Source organism: Amblyomma maculatum, chromosome 1 (genome assembly GCF_055883805.1).
Source record: "Amblyomma maculatum isolate TAMU_Amacu chromosome 1, ASM5588380v1, whole genome shotgun sequence".
NCBI lineage: Eukaryota > Metazoa > Arthropoda > Arachnida > Ixodida > Ixodidae > Amblyomma > Amblyomma maculatum.
Window position 1 is genome coordinate 190,500,145 of NC_139344.1, and position 21,633 is coordinate 190,521,777.

General features: G+C 47.6%; 1 protein-coding gene across 2 annotated transcripts in view; it reads right to left on the bottom strand.

Annotated features, from left to right (window-relative positions):
• The window catches only part of LOC146205218 (HEAT repeat-containing protein 3), a 133,409-nt gene that overhangs the window by 62,591 nt on the left and 49,185 nt on the right, over positions 1-21,633 (bottom strand). Inside the window, exons 1-2 of one of the 2 annotated variants that reach the window (XM_084589928.1) lie at positions 2,353-2,596; positions 1,144-1,316 (exon numbers count right to left, since the gene is read on the bottom strand). In XM_084589928.1, coding sequence (XP_084446054.1) covers positions 1,144-1,316; positions 2,353-2,490 — 311 coding nt within the window. In that variant the 5' untranslated portion in view covers positions 2,491-2,596. Of the gene's footprint in view, positions 1-1,143; positions 1,317-2,352; positions 2,597-21,633 lie in introns of those variants that run through there. The other variant, XM_084589927.1, reaches the window with a different exon arrangement.

Below are 21,633 nucleotides of genomic sequence, written 5' to 3' on the forward strand. Positions count from 1 at the left end.
ATCACAACAGCCAATAAGCGTTACAAAGACATGTAGAAGCTCGCGTGTCTCAAAGAATAGGTAGCACCACAAGGCATAAAAATTCAGCACTTACTGTGCTGTTAGTATGTAATTCACAAGCATGTAATTCACTTCAAAGCCCATGCACTGCCACTGCACAAGCAGTGTGACACTAAGTGTCAGCAGTGCTGTCATATGCGACTGCAACAAGGCAGACAAGGCAAACGTTTGCACCCCATTTGAATCATGGTTTCATAACACTGCAGATTTAAACAACACCGGGGACAAATAGAAGTATGGCCTCTTGGGAGAAGGTGCTATATGTCACGCGTGCAGAGAATAGTCTTGCAATTAATTTCCTCCAACCGCATGTGGCTCATTCTAAATTTACGTATGAACAAATAATTATGCTCTACGCTCCTCTAGTTTATAACTTTTTTTTTTCTTTTCATTAGGTCGAGCGCTGTGGCAGCCATCATAGTGTGGATATGCAACTCATAACAAGCCATTGATTTGCTGCACTTCTCATGGTAACTTACTCAAATTGCACTGGATCGCAATTTTCGTACAAAATACCATTAATGGCTCAATGTGCGGCAAAACCTCTGTGTTGCTAAATTTGATAGCAGAACAGAGAGGCACCTGGTTTGGAGGAGCTTTGATGCAACATTGCATTTTGGAGCAGGATGAAGCAGGGAAAGCAGTTTGGAGCAGAATGTAATTGGTGTGATGTACTTAGCCGACGACGAAGTGCAGAGCGCAGGAGGGAAGCAGGAGAAGACGAGAAAGATAGAATAAAGCTGGGCGTTCGAAAGAACGGCCGTGTCTCTGCTTGTTCTCCATCACATTGGGAACTTTAGACAATAAAAGTCATGTCACTATTTGCCACAGAAACTTCTTAGAAGCAACTTCTTTGGCTATGGAGTACCTGAAAAACATTAACGAAAGTCTGAGCCCACTAAAAGCTCCAAACTCTATTTAGAAATGTTATCCATGTTGACACAAAGCATTTTCTATACATTAAACTAAATAAAAGGCCCTAAAGATGCAATCAATATGACATACAGTTGTGCACACATCAATGAAGATGGTACCCAGAAACACAATCCACCATGTTAAAAGTAAAGGCTGCAGGTTGCTTACCGAAGGGATCCTACAATGGAGTGTCGTACAGCACAATTCTTGTCCAGAAGAAGGGGTGCTGCCGTTCGGATAATGGATGCCTTCAGGAGTGACCGACAGGTGGCTGAATCTTTTGAAATATTGGCCATAACGCAGGCTGCGTTATGACGCTCCTCTGCAGTACCACTTTGCAGCTGCAAACAAAGAGTGACAGTCATCGGCACGCATTTCTAATGTGCTCAGACACACACCAAAAAGCTAGTTTTAAGTAGCTACTGGGCTATAGAGATGATATCGCTAGACCGAAGGTGTAAAGACCTACTATTTTCCCTGATGACTACGCTGTACCAGTTAATGAGCAGATTAGTAAAGGCCTCACTTTCTTCCACAGCACAATGTTCGAGCACTGACAGCGTGTGCGAACTTTGAGCCAGAAATTAGCCGTAGTGCCAAAGAGTGGAGCCCTTATGATTCACGCACGTAGTAGCCATGCTCCTGTGATCGCGCAATGACTCGCCTGCAATTGAGTTAAGATCTTCGCAGTGCTGGCAGGCTACAAGGAAGGCGCGTTCGATAGTTCGCGCCTGCCTAGCACTAGAAATGAGCGCTGCCTTAATATGGATGATATTGCGTGCAAAGACGACGATCTCATACTTTCTTTTTTTTTGCAATGCATGCGCTAACAATGCGCGCTAAATTGGCCAAGATATAAGCATAAAAAATCCTCCGATTCCACTGCAGCGCATGTGTGGCCTGCGATGCCAATCATACGAAGCTTGAACATGTGGTTCACAATGCGGACGACACAAAAATGAGAAGGGAAAGGTTACAACGCGCTTGTCCCAGCAAGGGTGCTGTGCATCACGCCACGTGCGAGCATGAAAAAGACGCTACCCGTGCGTGATTGCGAGGTGTGATTGGAGAAGGGTTAATATTCAACGAGCGCCAGTTGGATATTTACCCTTCCTAACAATTATAACACTTGACAATTCAAAACAATTAAAAATGACATTAACTTATCGGTCGCTTTCTTTCGACGCTCAGTGATGATCAGAACGTTGCGGAAAGACATCGGCGGCCATAGGCGCAAAGGTTAGCAAAATGCACGCAAATTTTTAGTATCCATTATGACTTGACGATTTTCGCTGTGCGTGTTTTGCTGCGGAAGGAGGAAGTATGTGGCCTCAATACACTTACTGAAACAGTACACGAATTCAGCGCGCCTCTTACCAAGTACGGAAGGTTGTCTACCACGCTGCAGGTCACATTTCCATCTTGAAGCTCGCTGCCTTCTATGTCACGAGTAGACGGCATCCCAGTAGGATTGTTTCTTCTCGATGCGCGCTTTTTAGTTTTAGCTTTTCCCATTGTGAAAACAGAATTTTGAGTAACTTAGATTTTAAAAATTCGCAAGATCAGTCACGCCGGTGTGAGACTGCGGCCATTCTTAACAACAAAAAGAAATCGCCTGTGGTTGCCAACGTAAGAACAGTAGAAGGCGCTTATGCTAAACCGCTAAATCTTAAAGGAGTACAGACACGTACATTTTCTGTTCCAATATTTTTGCTTTAATCGATCCACAGTGGTCCAAAACTGAGGAACTGCAACCCAAAAAGCCCCAGCATAGATCAATTAATTTATTATTAGTGCAATTATCAGGGCCAGTTTCGGTTTCGATCTCTCCGGACACGAGCGCGCGATGGCGTCAAAGATACGATGGAATGGATGGATGGAATATAGGAGCGTCCCCTTTGAAACGGGTGGTAGCAGTAGCTATCATGCTCATTTTTCTCCATATATCTTAATTATTGATTTAGAATGGTTAACTAAACCATCATTCTATTTATTAAATTTTGCTCCTACATTACTAACATTATGTCACTTCTCTGTTTTTAAGCCTCCAATCTTAAAGCCGTTTTTTGCTGGTTTCCACCGCCGGTTTATTCACCCGCCCACTGTTATCTCTAAACCCCAGAGCTTCAGGAACAGTGATTGCGCCTGCATCAACGAGAACGCCACACGAGCGCCGCCTACTGGCAAGGTTGGTGATCGCGTAAACACAAAATCTGATGACGCATTCGGGTCGCGTTTTTCGTCTGCTTGCTGTCGCACGTGCAAGAAAATATCGTCGTTGAGCAGCGCTTCAGCGTACCATAATTAGTACTGCGACGTTGTTTCGCCCAATAGCGTGGATGTTACTAAGATTGCCGGGCAATTTAATCCCGACCCGCTCGCCTGCGACTCAAGCGATGAAGCAGGAATTCCAGCAGCAGCCACGAAAGCTTGGTGCGTTGACGCGCAGGAAATGTCAACTGGTAGGAATGTTGAACAAAGGAACCGTGAAGATGTTGCTTTATCAGTCCGGTTGACCAACGCTGTGAGCCAAGCTGTTCTAAAAAAAAGGTTTTAGTAATGACGCGATCAGCCACCATAACCCATAAGCTCTCCCGATGGCTTCCGTACTCACGCCTGTTCACGCGATTGGTCCCGACGCGGCAGGCCTGCGTGCCGCCGTCCTAAGGCTGTATACGATGTTGTCTGTATATACGAACCTTGAGAGTGTTCACCAGCGCCACCCTCAACCATGGTGAACACTCTCAAGGTTCGTATACAGACAACATTAATACCCGAGAAAGTAGCAGGGGGGACAGCGGCCGATGTAGCTCAGTCGGTAGAGCACCGGACGCGATATTCGGAGGTCGTGGGTTCGGTCCCCACCATCGGCACGTTGTTTTTTCTTCTACTTTGGGTTTAATTATCTTTCCCCTAAGCAGATTACATTACTCATTTCTGTGATTATCCAAGTAAAAATAAAAAAAGACAGAAAACATAATCCCCAATGCTTTCCTTGGCCTTGCCGACTGTTGGCTTTCTTTCCTTCATGTATTATAACGAGCACCCTCATTTCCCCTTCATTTATATATATATATATATATATATATATATATATATATATATATATATATATATATATATATATATATATATATATATATATATATATTGTAAAGAACAAGTTTCGTTTAAGCGGACAGATAGCCGAGAAAGAGGAAGATTAAGTGCTTTTGCGGACCAACTGACTCAAAGTTAAGCCACCACCCCTCCGGTTCTTCTCGCTACCAGTGCCTGGATCCCCGCTTATTAACACTTGGTGGAGGTCGCGGGATTTATCTTCCATTTCCTCGCCCTGGAGCTCCGCAGCCGCCGAATTCCGACCTCAATGACTGACGCCCGTATTCACAAACCGGCCTCGACTCGACGCTCCATCTCCACTCCTTGGAGCGGAGAATATAGCCGCTCCAGGCCAGATTCACGGCCGTATTCACAAACACGCCTTCACTCGAACTTCTACTCCAAGCGGCCCTGGAGGCCTGTTTTTCGTTTCAGAAAGCAATCTCCACTCGAATTGCTCTCCAACGGTGGAGAAAACTTAAGTTTTCTCGAGAATCTCGAGTCTGCGACGACGCTACCTTGGCCGCTCCTCGACCGCCACACCGCTTGTAAACATGGCCGACATCGCATCGCTCGCCCGCAGTGTGGAATTCGTTCTACCAGTATACCAAACTTTTCACGAAAGAAGATACGACGAGGATGCACCGAACCTTTCTCGAAAGCATCAGCTGACAGTGACAGTGACCCGGGACTTCTGGCACGCTATCGTTTTACGAATGCGGCCATGGCTATAGCCTCCGTCCGTCCCTGCCACTCACGCCTAACATGGAAAACCGTGATCAGCCACCAACGTCTGTGCTGTACCCAGAAACACATTGATGATTCGCGCACGTAGTAGCCATGCTCCTGTGATCGCGCAATGACTCGCCTGCAATTGAGTTAAGATCTTCGCAGTGCTGGCAGGCTACAAGGAAGGCGCGTTCGATAGTTCGCGCCTGCCTAGCACTAGGAATGAGCGCTGCCTTAATATGGATGATGTTGCGTCCAAAGAAGGCGATCAGATACTTTCTTTTTTTGCAATGTATGCGCTAACAATGCGCGCTAAATTGGCCAAGATATAAGCATAAAAAATCCTCCGATTCCACTGCAGCGCATGTGTGACCTGCGATGCCAATCATACGAAGCTTGAACATGTGGTTCACAATGCGGACGACACAAAAATGAGAAGGGAAAGGTTACACCGCACTTGTCCCAGCAAGGGTGCTGTGCATCAAGCCACGTGCGAGCATGAAAAAGACGCTACCCGTGCGTGATTGCGAGGTGTGATTGGAGAAGGGTTAATATTCAACGAGCGCCAGTTGGGTATTTACCCTTCCTAACAATTATAACACTTGACAATTCAAAACAATTAAAAATGACATTAACTTATCGGTCGCTTTCTTTCGACGCTCAGTGATGATCAGAACGTTGCGGAAAGACATCGGCTGCCATAGGCGCAAAGGTTAGCAAAGTGCACGCAAATTTTTAGTATCCATTATGACTTGACGATTTTCGCTGTGCGTGTTTTGCTGCGGAAGGAGGAAGTATGTGGCCTCAATACACTTACTGAAACAGTACACGAATTCAGCGCGCCTCTTACCAAGTACGGAAGGTTGTCTACCACGCTGCAGGTCACATTTCCATCTTGAAGCTCGCTGCCTTCTATGTCACGAGTAGACGGCATCCCAGTAGGATTGTTTCTTCTCGATGCGCGCTTTTTAGTTTTAGCTTTTCCCATTGTGAAAACAGAATTTTGAGTAACTTAGATTTTAAAAATTCGCAAGATCAGTCACGCCGGTGTGAGACTGCGGCCATTCTTAACAACAAAAAGAAATCGCCTGTGGTTGCCAACGTAAGAACAGTAGAAGGCGCTTATGCTAAACCGCTAAATCTTAAAGGAGTACAGACACGTACATTTTTTGTTCCGGTATTTTTGCTTTAATCGATCCACAGTGGTCCAAAACAGAGGGACTGCGACCCAAAAAGCCCCAGCAAAGATCAATTAATTTATTATTAGTGCATTTATCAGGGCCAGTTTCGGTTTCGATCTCTCCGGACACGAGCGCGCGATGACGTCTAAGAGATGGATGGATGGATGGATGGATGGATGGATGGATGGATGGATGGATGGATGGATGGATGGATGGATGGATGGATGGATGGATGGATGGATGGATGGATGGATGGATGGATGGATGGATGGGTGGGTGGGTGGATGGATGGATGGATGGGTGGGTGGGTGGGTGGGTGGGTGGGTGGGTGGATGGATGGATGGATGGATGGATGGATGGATGGATGGAATATAGGAGCGTCCCCTTTGAAACGGGTGGTAGCAGTAGCTATCATGCTCATTTTTCTCCCTATATCTTAATTATTGATTTAGAATGGTTAACTAAATCATCATTCTATTTATTAAATTTTCCTACGTTACTAACAATATGTCACTGCTCTGCTTTTAAGCCACCAATCTTCCAGTCGTTTTTTGCTAGTTTCCACCGCCGGTTTATTCACCCGGCCACTGTTATCTCTAAACCCCAGACAGGAACAGTGATTGCGCCTTCACCAACTTCCGGATGGATACCATTACGTTCGAGTATAATATGGGCAATTGTTTCACTGGAGTTTCCACATACAGCACATGCGTCATCTCCATTGTTAAATTTCTTTTTGTACCTGCGTGTTCTAAGGCACCCTGATCTAGCTTCAAAAAGTAGGGCCCTGCCTCTTGAGGTATCAAAGAACGCTTCCTTCCTGATCTGCATTTTCCACTTTCGGTATAATTCCACACTCTGTTTCTTTTCCATCGAATTTATCCAATTTTTACCTTCTGTGTTTTTCACCTGTTGCTTAATGCTCTTTATTTCTCCGTCCTTGTTACTAGCATACTTACTAGTTAGTTTCCTAGTTCTTTTCCTCCATTGTGAGGCAACGCTTTTTAGGTACAGGCATTTAAATACTTTAGCTGCCCATCTGTTACTGTCCAATTTCCTCAGGCATTCCTCATATAATATTTTACTCTGAGCTTCCCGCACTTCGAAAGATGCCCAACCCATATCTCCCTGTACCGCCTCATTTGTAGTTTTGCCGTGGGCACCGAGTGCTAATCGTCCAACGGATCTCTGATTTGTTTCTAATGTCGACTGTACCTCTGATTTTAGGCACAAAACCGCATTTCCGAACGTAAGTCCGGGCACCATAATTCCTTTCCAAATACCCCTCAAAACCTCATACCTATTGTATCCCCACAATGCCTCATGCTTCATTATCTCGGCATTCCTTCGCCATTTGGCCTTAAGTGATTGCTCATGCTTTCCAATGTATGCCAATCCTTCGTTTACCCATACCCCCAGATATTTATATTCTGCTACTCTAGGTATTTCAAGGGCTTGTATTTTAAGACCCTGATCAGTTGAGCCGTTGAAAATCATCAGACCCGACTTAACTGCGCTGAAACTGAAGCCTAGAGCGTCCCCTTCGTCTCCGCAATACTTAACTAGAGTTTGCAATTCTTCCAGACTCTCAGCTAGCAGCACAATATCGTCTGCATACATCAAACCGGGGAGGCGCTGCTCTACCGCCTTTCCACCTAGTCTATATGACAGGTTAAAACCTAGGTTACTGTCTTGTATCCTCCGTTCCAGGTTTATCATATAAAGCATGAACAGCACCGGTGATAGAGAACAGCCTTGTCTTAATCCTTTGCATACTTTAACATCCTCCGTACTTCTTATCCCTTCCCACGTAATTTCTACTTTGTTATCTCGGTATATTTACTGTAGGAACTCTTATCTCACAACCCTTCTTTTAATATGTTCCACAGGAGTTCCCTGCTTACGTTGTCGTAAGCCCCGTTTATGTCCAGGAAGGCTAAATACAAAGGTCTATTTTCCACTCTAGATATTTCGATGCATTGGGTAAGCACGAATTCAGGCTATCATCTAAGCGCCTACCATTTCTAAAGCCGTTCTGAAGTTCTCCGAGTATCTTGTTACTTTCAACCCATGCTTGCTACCTTTAATTTCACCGCCAGCATGGCCAACCTGTACATAACAGATGTTATGGTAATCGGCCTGTAGGATTTCGTGTGCATCCTGTCTCCTTTCCCTTTATAAATCAAATTCATTTTGCTCTGCCGCCAGCTGTCCGGAATTTGCTTATTCGTTATGACTGTTTCCAGAGCTTTTAACAACGTTTCCTTAATTTTTGGACCGAGTTCATTAATCAGCTTGATCGGAATTCCATCTATTCCTGTAAATGTGTTTTTAGGAATATTTTTTTCTGCCTTTTTCCAGTTTAGATTGGTCAGTTCTAAGTAGCTTTGTATTCTGCTACCTTGTGTTGCTTCCTGATTTGCGGAGATTACCCTATCGTCGCTCTTAAATGACTCGGCTATAACTGATGTAATGTAGTTCACTGCGTGATCTCCCTTTAAACAATTTCCCTCGTTATCTTGAATCCGATCCTGCTTTCTTTGATTCTTCTTCCCTAGCCAGCTTATATGGTTCCATAATTTTCTTGCTCCGCCTCTAGAGGCATCGTGTATATCAGCCATCCAGCGATCGGTGGACTGTCTTATTTTACTTTGGACGAGGGCCTGCACCTGAAGTTTCTTTTGTCGATATGATTCCCATTTTCGGTCGATTTCCTCCTGAGATACCTGTGCTTTCTTTGCCATTCGGTGTTCCCTTGAAGCAGCCCGTCGTTGTTCAATAGCTTCCCTGATTTCGTTATTCCACCAGCTCCGTGCCTTCCTCTTTCCATTCCAGCGGTTTGCTACTTTAACCTCGTGAATTTTCCTCCTTATGAGTAGTTCTACCTGTTCATAATCCCAGTCTTCCATGGGGCTTTTCTCAATTGCTTCCTCTATGTCTGCTACTATCTGCGCTATTTGATCGTCGTTTAATTTTGCGTTTATGTTTTGTCTAAGTTCCATTTCTCTTTTCATCAAGGGCCCCATCTGCAGACTAATACGTTTATGATCACTTCCCAGACTACACTCCCCTTCTTCGTCTATTTCCATACGAGAACGCCACACGAGCGCCCCCCACTGCCAAGGCTGGTGATCGCGTAAACACAAAATGGGATGACGCCTTCGGGTCGCGTTTTTCATCTGCTTGCTGTCGCACGTGCAAGAAAATATCGTCGTTGAGCAGCGCTTCAGCGTAGCATAATTAGTACTGCGACGTTGTTTCGCCCAATAGCGTGGATGTTACTAACATTGCCGGGCACTTTAATCCCGACCCGCTCGCCTGCGACTCAAGCGATGAAGCAGGAATTCCAGCAGCAGCCACGAAAGCTTGGTGCGTTGACGCGCAGGAAATGTCAACTGGTAGGAATGTTGAACAAAGGAACCGTGAAGATGCTGCTTTATATGTCCGGTTGGCCAACGCAGTGAGCCAAGCTGTTCTAAAAAAAGGTTTTAGTAATGATGCGATCAGCAACCGTAACCCGTAAACTCTCCCGATGGCTCCCGTACTCACGCCTGTTCACGCGATTGGTCCCGACGCGGCAGGCCTGCGTACCGCCGTCCTAAAGGCCCGTTCACACTTGCGACTAGCAGCGGTCGCGCGACCGTTTTGGTCGAAAAGCGACAGTCGCAAATGGTCGCATCGGTCGAAAAGGGACTGCCGCTGGCCGATCGGACACTGCTCGAATTTCCAGTCGCGCGACTACTATTCGCAAACCATTTCACCAATCAGCGAGGTCCCGGAGTACTCGATCGAGCACCTTCTCAATGCAATTAAAGAATACCCCTACCTTTTCAACAAACGGCACCCGGAATTCAAAGGCAGGGAGAAGAATATGGCCTGGGAGGAGATTGGAAATATATTCGAAGTATCCGGTAAGCACCACAAACTTTTGAGAAATGGGTTTTTCACGCAGGCGCAACATTTTATGACACCACGGTGATTGACACCGTCTATTCGTCGTCGGCGTTCACGCCTGAAAAAGCTGAAGTGTCTGGCAAGCGGCTGTTACCGACGTTCGCTGTCATCGCCCAGCATGCTCTCCTACTCCCAACTCGTTCGGAACGAGAACAGAACGAGAAGGCGACTGTCGCAAGTGTGAACATCGGTAGTGGCGAGCTCCTCTCCTCTGGTCGCGCGACTGGTAGTCGCGCGTCCTCATCTAGTCGCAAGTGTGAATAGACCTTAAGGCTGTATACGATGTTGTCTGTATACGAACCTTGAGAGTGTTCACCAGCGCCACCCTCAACCATGGTGAACACTCTCAAGGTTCGTATACAGACAACATTAATACCCGAGAAAGTAGCAGGGGGGACAGCGGCCGATGTAGCTCAGTTGGAATTAAGAGCACCGGACGCGATGTTCGGAGGTCGTGGGTTCGGTCCCCACCATCGGCACGTTGTTTTTTCTTCTACTTTGGGTTTAATTATCTTTCCCCTAAGCAGATTACATTACTCATTTCTGTGATTATCCAAGTAAAAATAAAAAAAGACAGAAAACATAATCCCCAATGCTTTCCTTGGCCTCGCCGACTGTTGGCTTCTTTCCTTCATGTATTATAACGAGCACCCTCATTTCCCCTTCATTTATATATATATATATATATATATATATATATATATATATATATATATATATATATATATATAAGAAGTTTCGATTAAGCGGACAGATAGCCGAGAAAGAGGAAGATTAACGCCCGTATTCCCAAACGGGCCTCGACTCGACGCTCCACCTCCACTCCTTGGAGCGGAGAATATAGCCGCTCCAGGCCAGTGCTTTTGCGGACCAGCTGACTCAAAGTTAAGCCACCACCGCTCCGGTTCTTCTCGCTACCAGTGCCTGGATCCCCGCTTATTAACTCTTGGTGGAGGTCGCGGGATTTATCTTCCATTTCCTCGCCCTGGAGCTCCGCAGCCACCGAATTCCGACCTCAATGACTTCATGAACGCCCCTCGGCGTTTCCTCCGACAAGTTCTCCTCGAGAATACCTCCTAGCTCCACTTGAAGCCACGCAAGTGGCGTATGGGAACGAGATTAAAGTGAACTGTTGGCCCGAAAACGTCGTGCTGAAGTGTGTAACATGCACAACTTTTCATGCCAAGTCTTCTAAACAACTTTCGCAAGCGACCTTGACGTTAACAGCGCAGTGGAGTTGTTTTAAGAGGTGGATGAAATTGGCGGTTGTGAAAATTGGCCGAAAATGCTTTTGCATCTGGCAACAGTCGCTGTTGGTGACGTGGAGGTTACGCAGAACATGACGTAGGCTTCGAGAAATGGTGTGAATACTGTGAATACTTCGGTTTCTTTTTTTTGTGTGAGATCCACTCTCGGCCTTTGCCGCTTTGCCTTTTCTGTTATTGCCAGGCTTTCACAGACTTTCGCCCGTATTCACAAACGGGCCTCGGCTCGACGCTCCACCTCCACTCCTTGAAGCGGAGAATATAGCCGCTCCTCCACTCGAAGCCACGCAAGTGTCGTATGGGAACGAGATTAAGGTGAACTGTTGGCCCGAAAACTGCGTGCTGATGTGTGTAACATGCACAGCTTTTCATGCCAAGTCTTCTAAACAACTTTCGCAAGTGACCTCGACGTTAACAGCGCAGTGGAGTTGTTTTATGAGCTGGATGAAAATGGCGGTTGTGAAAATTGGCCGAAAATGCTTTTGCATCTGGCAACAGTCGCTGTTGGTGACGTAGAGGTTACGTAGAACATGACGTAGGCTTCGAGAAATGGTGTGAATACTTCGGTTTATTTTTTTGTATGAGATCTACTCTCGGCCTTTGCTGCTTTGCCTTTTTTGTTATTGCCAGGCTTTGAAAGACTTTTTTTATTGCCGAAAAAAAAAAGTAAAAGCCGCCAACTCGTACGACTACGACCATGGCTCCTTCATAGGGCTCAGACCATAGAGTTAATACAAAGACTCTAGAGGGAAAGCTGGGCAGGGAAACGAGCTTCTCACTGATTCGCCGCCATCATCAAATTTATCATTGTGGCCAGCACAGTTTCTGCTCACTGCGTCAAAAATGAACAAAGGTTTGAACAAAAGTTTTAAAAACCGCTGCCGATAACACAACTTTAGGAAATTTCTATACATTGTTTTCAAGTTTCAAGCATATTATATAATCTTTCAGGCACCTTCTTGGCCATAAAGGAATGATGTAAACAATTGGAAACCATGTTTTCGAGCAGACGTAGCAGATCAACAGTAAACACACACGAGCACCCTTTGCAGCACCTTGCAGCACTAGCCATCCCGGATAGACCAAGGGCCGTTGCTGTGGAATTCGTCACTGTTTTTTTTTTAATATACTGTGGTCGTCGTCTTGCGCCAAAGCAAATTTCTGACATATTTTCAGGTGATCGGGCACAGAGGAGATGCATGTGCGCTCGACGGACGAAATGCATGCGAAGCGCGGAACAATCGCAGGGATAGCCGGCCTTGCGATAACAACTCAGAAGAATCAGGACACCTATGTGATGTTACAGTAGGTACGCGACGCAACATATCACAAGAAATGCTCCACACGCGACGATTCTGCCGTTGTTTACAGCACCTACTGAACAGTAGCCGCCCGTTGCCGGTTAACTGCACGCCGCCATCTTCCCACGATCTAATTTGCCAGCTTCAAACCATCTTCATGTGCCAGATTTAGCAAGTAAAATTCATCTGGCAACCAATGAACAGTGGGATAATGGCGGCAATCACGCGGTCACCCCTGGAATGCATTGGGTGAACGGGCAGCTTTCCCTCTAGAGTCTTTGTATTAACTCTATGGCTCAGACGGCTCAATGGCGAGCGGTGAAAACACGCGTACTGCTTCGCAGCGCGTTGCAGCTCATGTACACTGAATTCGACTCGCCCGAAGCAAATGCCGCGTTCGGTTTCCAAACAAGTTGTGAGCCCTAATTGAAAACATTCTTGAAAAGCCATGCCCTTCGTCGGTCGCGATTCGCGAATAAGGACGGGCACACCAACGCGCTCCCTCGACAGCGCCGCGCGTCCGAAGACGCACTACGTACCCTCGGGCGACGGGCAAGCCATGGATGCGCGGAGTACAGCACGATGTTCGCACAGTCCCACCACGCCTACGATGCCCCCGCCCCCCCCCCCCCCCCCTTCAGCTTACTGCATGCAACACGCTTTTCCCCTCACACATTCGCCGCCGTCTGTGGAAGCGCGCAGGGCGAACAGTTGCGCCGCCGCTGCTCGACTCTCGAGACCAGCCGCGGGCAAGCTCACCATTTACGGCCAAATCGCGCCTCAACTCTGCACTCGGTGGGCTCCGAAAAGTTGTCCATTTATCCGGTGACGACTTGAAATGTGCCCGCGCCACACAAGCGCAATGCGATGATGCGATGATCAACACAGCACAGACGTTGGTGGCTGATCACGGTTATCCATGTTAGGCGTGAGCGGCAGGGACGGACGGAGGCTAGCCATGGCCGCATTCGTAAAACGATAGCGTGCCAGAAGTCCCGGGTTACTGTCACTCTCAGCTGATGCTTTCGAGAAAGGTTCGGTGCATCCTCGTCGTATCTTCTTTCGCGAAAAGTTTGGTATACTGGTAGAACGAATTTCACACTGCGGGCGAGCGATGCGATGTCGGCCATGTTTACAAGCGGAGTGGCGGAATGGCGGTCGAGGAGCGGCCAAGGTAGCGTCGTCGCAGACTCGAGATTCTCGAGAAAACTCAAGTTTTCTCCACCGCTGGAAGAGCGATTCGAGTGGAGATTGCTTTCTAAAACGAAAAACAGGCCTCGAGGGCCGCTTGGAGCAGAAGTTCGAGTGAAGGCGTGTTTGTGAATACGGCCGTGAGTCCAGCACAAACACCACCGGCCCCGCTCCCTCGGCCCCTTCTATTCCATGCACCGGGGTGCTTCGACAGCGGGACCCGCCGATCTTCAGCGGTACCGACGACCAGGACGTCGAGGACTGGCTTTCTTCGTATGAACACGTAAGCACCCACAATAAGTGGGATGACATCCTGAAACTTAACCAAGTAGCAAAGTTGTGGTTCACAAATCACGAGGCTGACGTTCCAAGTTGGGCCTCGTTCAAATCCCGATTTGTGGATGTCTTCGGTCGACCTGCGGTCCGAAAGCTTCGCGCCGAACACCGTTTGCGCGAGCGGGTGCAGCAGATAGGCGAAACCTTCACTAGCTACATCGAAGACGGTTTAGATTTGTGCCACAGTGTAAATGCATCGATGAGTGAAGAAGATTCGCCACGTCATGATGGGAATCAATGAAGGTGTATTCAACATCCTCATGGCAAAAGAGCCCCGCACTGTAAGTGATGTCACGATGTGTCAAAGTTACGACGACCTTCGTTGCCAACGCATCGTCCCTCGACAACCTTAACCTACGATCTCGGCTATGTCAGGTGCCATAAGCACCACACTTATTCAAAAAAATCGAAGACTTCGTACGGGAAGAAGTTGCACAGCAATTATCGCTAATTCCACACGTTCCGCATTCCAGCTCACACCTGGCTCCGACCATACGCCAGGTTATTCAGGAACAAGTTGCTGACGCACTTCCGCCCCCTCGACAACCTACTCTTCATGCCGGACCAAGCTCCGCTCATTCATGCCGACGCTGTTCCGACGTCCGGACCCACTCCACTGTCATATGCTGAGGTTGCCGCAAGACCACCCCCTCCTACGCCTTTGCCATCGTATGGTCCGCCTCAGCGCGCATTTTTCACTCAGCGCCGTGCGCCATCTATCCTACGCCCTTGGCGCACATCTGACGACCGGCCTATTTGCTTTGCATGTGGTCTCCCTGGCCATGTTGCACGCCTGTGCCGCCGTCGCCCGACCCCGTACGCTTTCAATCAGAGTCCGGTTACCTACGCACAGCCGCCGTCCCCACCCCGTGCACCACCTCAGCCCTCGTCTCACTTCGACCACTTCTCGCACGACCACCGCTCAACCTCTCCGCGTCGTCGCTTGCCGTCACCGATGCGTCGTCGCTCTACCTCGCCAATGCCGGAAAACCACTAGACGCAGTTCCGCAGGCAAGAACTGCGCTTTCGTCGACAAGTGAAAGTCCTGCTTCGCCACCGAACAATTTAATCGAACTTACCATTGAAAATGTTTGTACTCTTGCGCTTGTAGATACTGGTGCTGCTGTGTCGGTTATTAACGTTAGACTGTACCGCTTGTTACGAAAAGTTGTTCTGCAGTATTCTGGGATTTCTTTGCGCACCGCCACTGCTGAGCACATCGAACCGCTCGGTACCTGCACGGCTCGAGTCACCATTCAGGACGTTCTCTATGTCATCAGTTTTATCGTTCTCCGTGACTGCTCTCATGACATTATTTTATGATGAGACTTCATGTGTCGCAATCGCGCCGTAATTCATCGCGCTCGTGCCGAAGTAGAGCTTTCACCGCTGTGCACCGCACCGACCGCCGCTAACGTTCTTGGGGAAGCCAAATGCCATGTTGCGGATGCTACTGATATCACCCCTTCATCTGCTGTGATTATGCCTATAAACTGTGCCTCTCTACAAGACTGTACAGTGCTCTTCACCCCATTTTCCCTTTTCGTCTCGCGACGCTGTCTTCCCCTCCCCTGCGCCGTCCTTAGCGTACGAAGTGGCCGCACCGAACCCGCCATTAGTAATGATTCGTTTTATCGACTCACGTTGCAACGTGGCGAGTGTGTTGGGTATGCCGGGCCTGTTCGATCAGAAAATTTTGTGACCGTCCCGCTGCTTCTCTCCACCTGCGCCTACACAATCTCCGACAGCGTCAGTGCCCTTAGCCCTCCTCGTTCCTCGTCTCCTTCGTCGCCCCTGGCTGCCTTCGACAAAGCCATCGTCAGTGCTCTCGCTCCAGATCAACGCGCCAAGCTCTTCGACTTGCTGAACCGATTCCGAGCTTCCTTTGACATCCAGCAGCTATCCTTGGGTCGTACATCAACTGTGGCCCACCACATCTATACCGGTACGCACGCCCCATTACGCCAACTTCCTTATCGTGTATCAGCCTCAGAGCGGCGCGCACACACACACACACACACACACACACACACACACACACACACACACACACACACACACACACACACACACACACACACACACACACACACACACACACACGCACACACACACGCACACACACACGCACACACACACGCACACACACACACGCACACACACGCACGCACACACACGCACGCACACACACGCACGCACGCACGCACGCACGCGCACACGCACACGCACACGCACACGCACACGCACACGCACACGCACACACACACACACACACAAGCACGCACACCCACACGCGCCCACACGCACGCACCCACACGCACGCACCCACACGCACGCACCCACACGCACGCACCCACACGCACGCACCCACACGCACCCACACGCACGCACACACCCACACACCCGCACGCACGCACCCACCCACACACCCCCCCACACACCCCCCCACACACCCACCCCCACACACACACACACCCACCCCCACACACACACACACCCACCCCCACACACACACACACCCACACCCACACCCCCACCCCCCCCCCCCCCCCCCCCCCCCCACACACACACAGATATAATTTTACTGCTTGTGGGGGAAATCAATGTAATTTCAAACTAGCACTGCACTACAATTTTGAAACACGATATTCAAGGTATCTACAGCGCCGGAAAGGGTGTTAGAAGTTAATAGCATGAACATAGGTATAACAAAGACAGATAACCAAAAATTCAATATTGTCCACAATACTAATGTCGAATGCAAATGAAATGCAACAACCAGAACTCGATTTCATAAACACAGACAAACATTGCAAGATTGCAACCAATGCAGAGGATAACATTACACTTCTTTTGAGGAATATTTGAGTGGGATGCTTTACTGTAGCGGAAAATCGGTGTTAGCCATCCTAACTTCCCCTGACCATTTTTGTTGCATGCGATTTTGTATTGCTTAACAGCACAAACCATATTTACAGCGAATGCGCTTCAATGCGTGAATTAGGAATTCATATGTTTGGTTGGAAGCAAATCTTGAGCTCATTCAGAAGCTTATACGCTTTTTTCTTTCCCGCTTCACAAACATCCAGTTAAGAAGTCATTCGGCATGATATATCTCAGTCCAGGCAAGCGCTTGACGTGCCAGCCGTTGCAAGTCTGGAAACATTATAGACATAATTCAAAACAGGCCACCGTAACTGACTGGGACAAATTCAGGGATATCAGATCAACAGCAGACTTAGGCGAAATCGGAAACACAATAGAATGGACGTCAACCGTTGTCTCACACGTAAAACAGGCCACCGAAACAATAGAGGGAGATGACCTCCCATTCCGATTAGACAACAAACTTAGAAATATGTGGAACCGGAAAACAATTCTCGAGAATAAGCTAAAGCGCCAGAAATGGAACAGGAAGCTCAGGAAGAAAATAGCCGAGCACAATAGAGAAATAGAGAGCTACGCATTCAAACTAGAAGAAAAAAGGTGGGATCAAAAATGCGACGAGCTAGAGAAGAATATGAGCCATCCCAACACGTGGCGGATGCTGCGTCACCTCATGGACCCCACCAACACCAAAACCCACGCCAACATTGAGCAAATCAAGGCCAGATACAAATTTGACGGAACCGATGAACAGCTCATCGACCGACTTAAAGACATATATATATAGGCCCCGCATTCCCGGCAGTGGATAAAGAATATCAGGGGGCGGAGAATCCGCTACTGGACGAACCCATTCTAGTAGCAGAGGTCAGAGCCGCGCTCTTTGACCTCAAAAGAAACACAGCACCTGGGCCAGACAAGATAACCTACGGCATGCTTAGGAACTTAGATGACAACTCTATAGTTCACCTTACAGCATATTTTAACAAAGTTTGGGGATCCGGGGACGTCCCTAAACACTGGAAACATGCCAACATAATTTTAATCCATAAGAAGGGCAAAATCCCGGGTATAAAAAATCTCAGGCCAATTTCACTGACCTCGTGTCTAGGCAAATTAATGGAGAAGGTAATTCAGACGCGACTAACTCGATTCGCGGTAGAAAACAGCATCTGGCCCCACGAGATGGTAGGTTTCAGACCACACCTTAGCGCTCAAGATACCATGCTAAGGCTCAAACACGATATAATAGACAAACAAAAGACCAAAGATACAAGAGCAATATTGGGCATAGACTTAACCAAAGCGTTTGGTAATGTCAGCCACTCGGCAACTCTGCATATGCAGAGCATCAGCTCGGAAGAGATTAAATTAGGAAACAGGGGCACCCCACAAGGGGCCATCTTATCCCCCTTCCTATTTAATCTAGTTATGAAAGACCTCCCGCGCAAATTAGGAAGCATCGAAGGGCTAAAAACGAGCGTCTACGCAGACGACGTCAATGTTTGGCTCAATGAGGGCAGCGATGCGTCTATCGAGGAAAGGCTCCAGCGGGCAGCCGACATCATAGACCTCCATGTCAAAAATAAGGGGCTGAGCTGCTCCCCGACGAAGTCGGAACTACTAATCATCAGGCCTCGGACGAGGACAGGCAACGCATCTCCTCCCAGAATCTCGATAGAATTGAACGGGAAAGAAATTGTGCAAGTAGATGAGATCCGAATTCTGGGCATGCTCATAAGCAAAACAGGAAACAATCCCACGACTATAGCTAAGCTAGACGCGCATGCAAACCAAGTGGTAGGCATCATTAGAAGAATCTCGGCCAGAGGTAGAGGGCTAAAGGAGAAGAACAAGTTGAGGCTGGTCCAGGCCTTTATCTTGAGTCGGATCTGCTACTCAACCCCATTCCTTAACATAAAAAAAGCAGACAAAAACAAATTAGACGCCATAATAAGGAAATGCACGAAACGAGCACTGGGACTCCCAATCTCGACCTCAACCCTGGCACTAGAGGGAATGGGGGTGCATAACACATGGGAAGAGTTAGCGGAAGCAACGAGAACGGCGCAACTCGAACGCCTAAGTCTAACTGAGACAGGGCAACAAATTCTAAGCTGGGTAGGACTACAAGGGAACAGAGGCACTAAACACCAGACGTTCCACATTGAGTCCAAAATTAGGAAAGCCCTCACGATCTCACCGATACCCAAGAACATGCACCCACAACACGATCAGGAAAGACGCCAGCACAGAGCCAAACACTTGGTAACAAAACTAAGCAGAATGCCACCCGAGACGGTTGCCTACACAGACGCCGCTTTTGACGATGACGGGAACTCTGTCTCGGTGGTAGTCGACGGGTCCGGAATAGAGCAAGGCAAGATATACACAAGCGGAGTAGACGCCACGGCAGCGGAGGAAGCGGCGATCGCCATAGCGTGCGTTAGTATACGAACGCGAAGGTGATCATCAGTGACAGCAAATCAGCAATAAGGAATTTCTGCAAAGGCAAAATATCACACTACGCGTTGAACATATTATCGAAAAACAACATAGACAGAGGGATCACCCTAACCTGGGCCCCCGCTCACACCAACATACCAGGAAACAAAGCGGCCAACGCCCTTGCCCGAGCGCTCATTATCCGGGGGGGGACGCCGGCCTCAACCTAACTTTAAAGTCGAGACGCTCGCGACCTACAACGAAGTCATTGAGCACTACAAGTTAGGACGGCGGAAATATCCACCCCCAGATAGGTCCCTCACATCCACAGAGGCAGTCACCTGGCGCCGCCTGCAAGCCAAGAACCACATGTCTCCCAGGTGGAGATACCTCACGCAAACTGGAAATCCGGAGGACCAATTCTGCAGATTCTGTAGTGATATAGGAACGTTAAAACATATCCTCTGGGAGTGCAGCCACTCCCCGGGCTACAATTTATTCAAGGACGCAGAAGCATGGGAGACCGCGCTTCATAGCGAAGACCCGGCGACACAGGCCAACATTGTCCGACTGGCAACCGAAGCGGCGAACCGCTTTGTCTACTAGCCCCTGCCTCTTGGGGTGACATCGGACTCCCTGGACGCCTGCGAGCGGTGCCGTAGCTCCGGTGTCGCCTCTTCCGGACAATAAAAGTTTTCACCACCACCACCACCACCACCACTATAGACGCCGATATAAATCATCTCCTGAGCTTTTTAAGTGCCTATATTTTAACTGCTATCTCTCTTTTTTCTTTTTCTTGCCAGCTGCCGCGGCTCGCAGCGTGCGTTTTTTTGCGCCGAATGCTCAGTTATTTTGAAGGTGTTTTAATTTTTGTGATCATCTTTATTGTCGAATTTCTCTGCAGTTTTTATGATGTCGCCTCTCTTCGCATCACCTCTGAGTTGCAAGTCCCGTGCATAATTTCCTTTCAGTCTCCTGCTTCAGAAGAGCTTATACATAAATAACGATCAATTCACAAATGAGAATTTTATGCGTAACTTATAATCATTGCTGTGACAACCGCTCATAAAAGACAAAAGTCTTCTCAATAAGCAAAGTGCCTCGCCCTCATTGCTCCTCTGTTTTCTCATCGCGAAAAAACTCAAATTTCCTTCGAACTGCTGGTATTGCGACTAACTAAATATGATACAGATCAAAATCCGTTTGTGCAGCTGAGCTGTCGATTTGTACTACGTACAGATATGCTCTTGGAATCTTGAAAGTCCTCTTCTGGAATTGCTGTCGAAACGCACGGGGCAGTGCGATTATTTGAGGGCTTTCTCTTCGGTCTAATGCTTTTGCGTTTGAAATGTGTGCCAGCAAGAAAATAAAGAGCTAAAATGTTGTGTGCAGTAAAGCAGCCACAATGGTCCAGGGGCTGTAAACGTGCGTGTGAAAATTAAATGAATGTATACATCTGTGTAGGTTACTTGTGATACAGTGAAAGGTTGCATATTGGTATAGTGCATTGAATGTTTTTAAAGTGCTGCGTACGTGAATTTTATATGTCACACATTTCATTCAGGAAGTCGCCTGTGTGGCCTTCAAAAGGAAAAGAAGGCGCTGGTGGCCATTGGTTATCTCAAGAAGTACAAAATTCTGCCATGCAGATGCTGGCCTAGCTATCAGCTTTTACGTAAAGGTCAGAAGCATGAAGTTGCAGTAAATCCTGAAGTCAACTTTAATCAAGCTTCTGTGCGTGATGAAAAAGCAGAAGCATGATTTCTGTGCTCTGTACTGTGCATTTTCTTATATCTTGCTACATTACTTGCCCACAGGACTATTGAAGCTCATTTCTGTAAACTGTACTAGGCATTTTATCACAATTTACTATTCCTCACTCGCAGCCCTGCTTTTAGGTCATTAATCACAGAGTATAAAAACTTTACAGCAAAAGCTTTGCCAGAGAAAGGTAATATCAGATGTTATTACTCACAAAGGTTTCCCATTTACATCCAAGAAACTTTTTTCTTTCATGGCTGTGTAATAGACTACTTACTTTCACTTCTGGCTGTTTTCTTTTCTGCCTTTGTCCATGAGTGTTTCTCTTGGTGCCCGTAGCAAAGCTCTGCTCCAAACGTTGAGACCTAGCTTTCACTTGATGTTTTCATTATGAAGAACCACAAGAGAAGCTTACTTCAAGGTAAAGGAGTCAAGTATGAAAAGCTGGGCATGAACACACTGCATATAGTGCAGAAGTTACACATTCCCAAATTTCAGTATGTATAC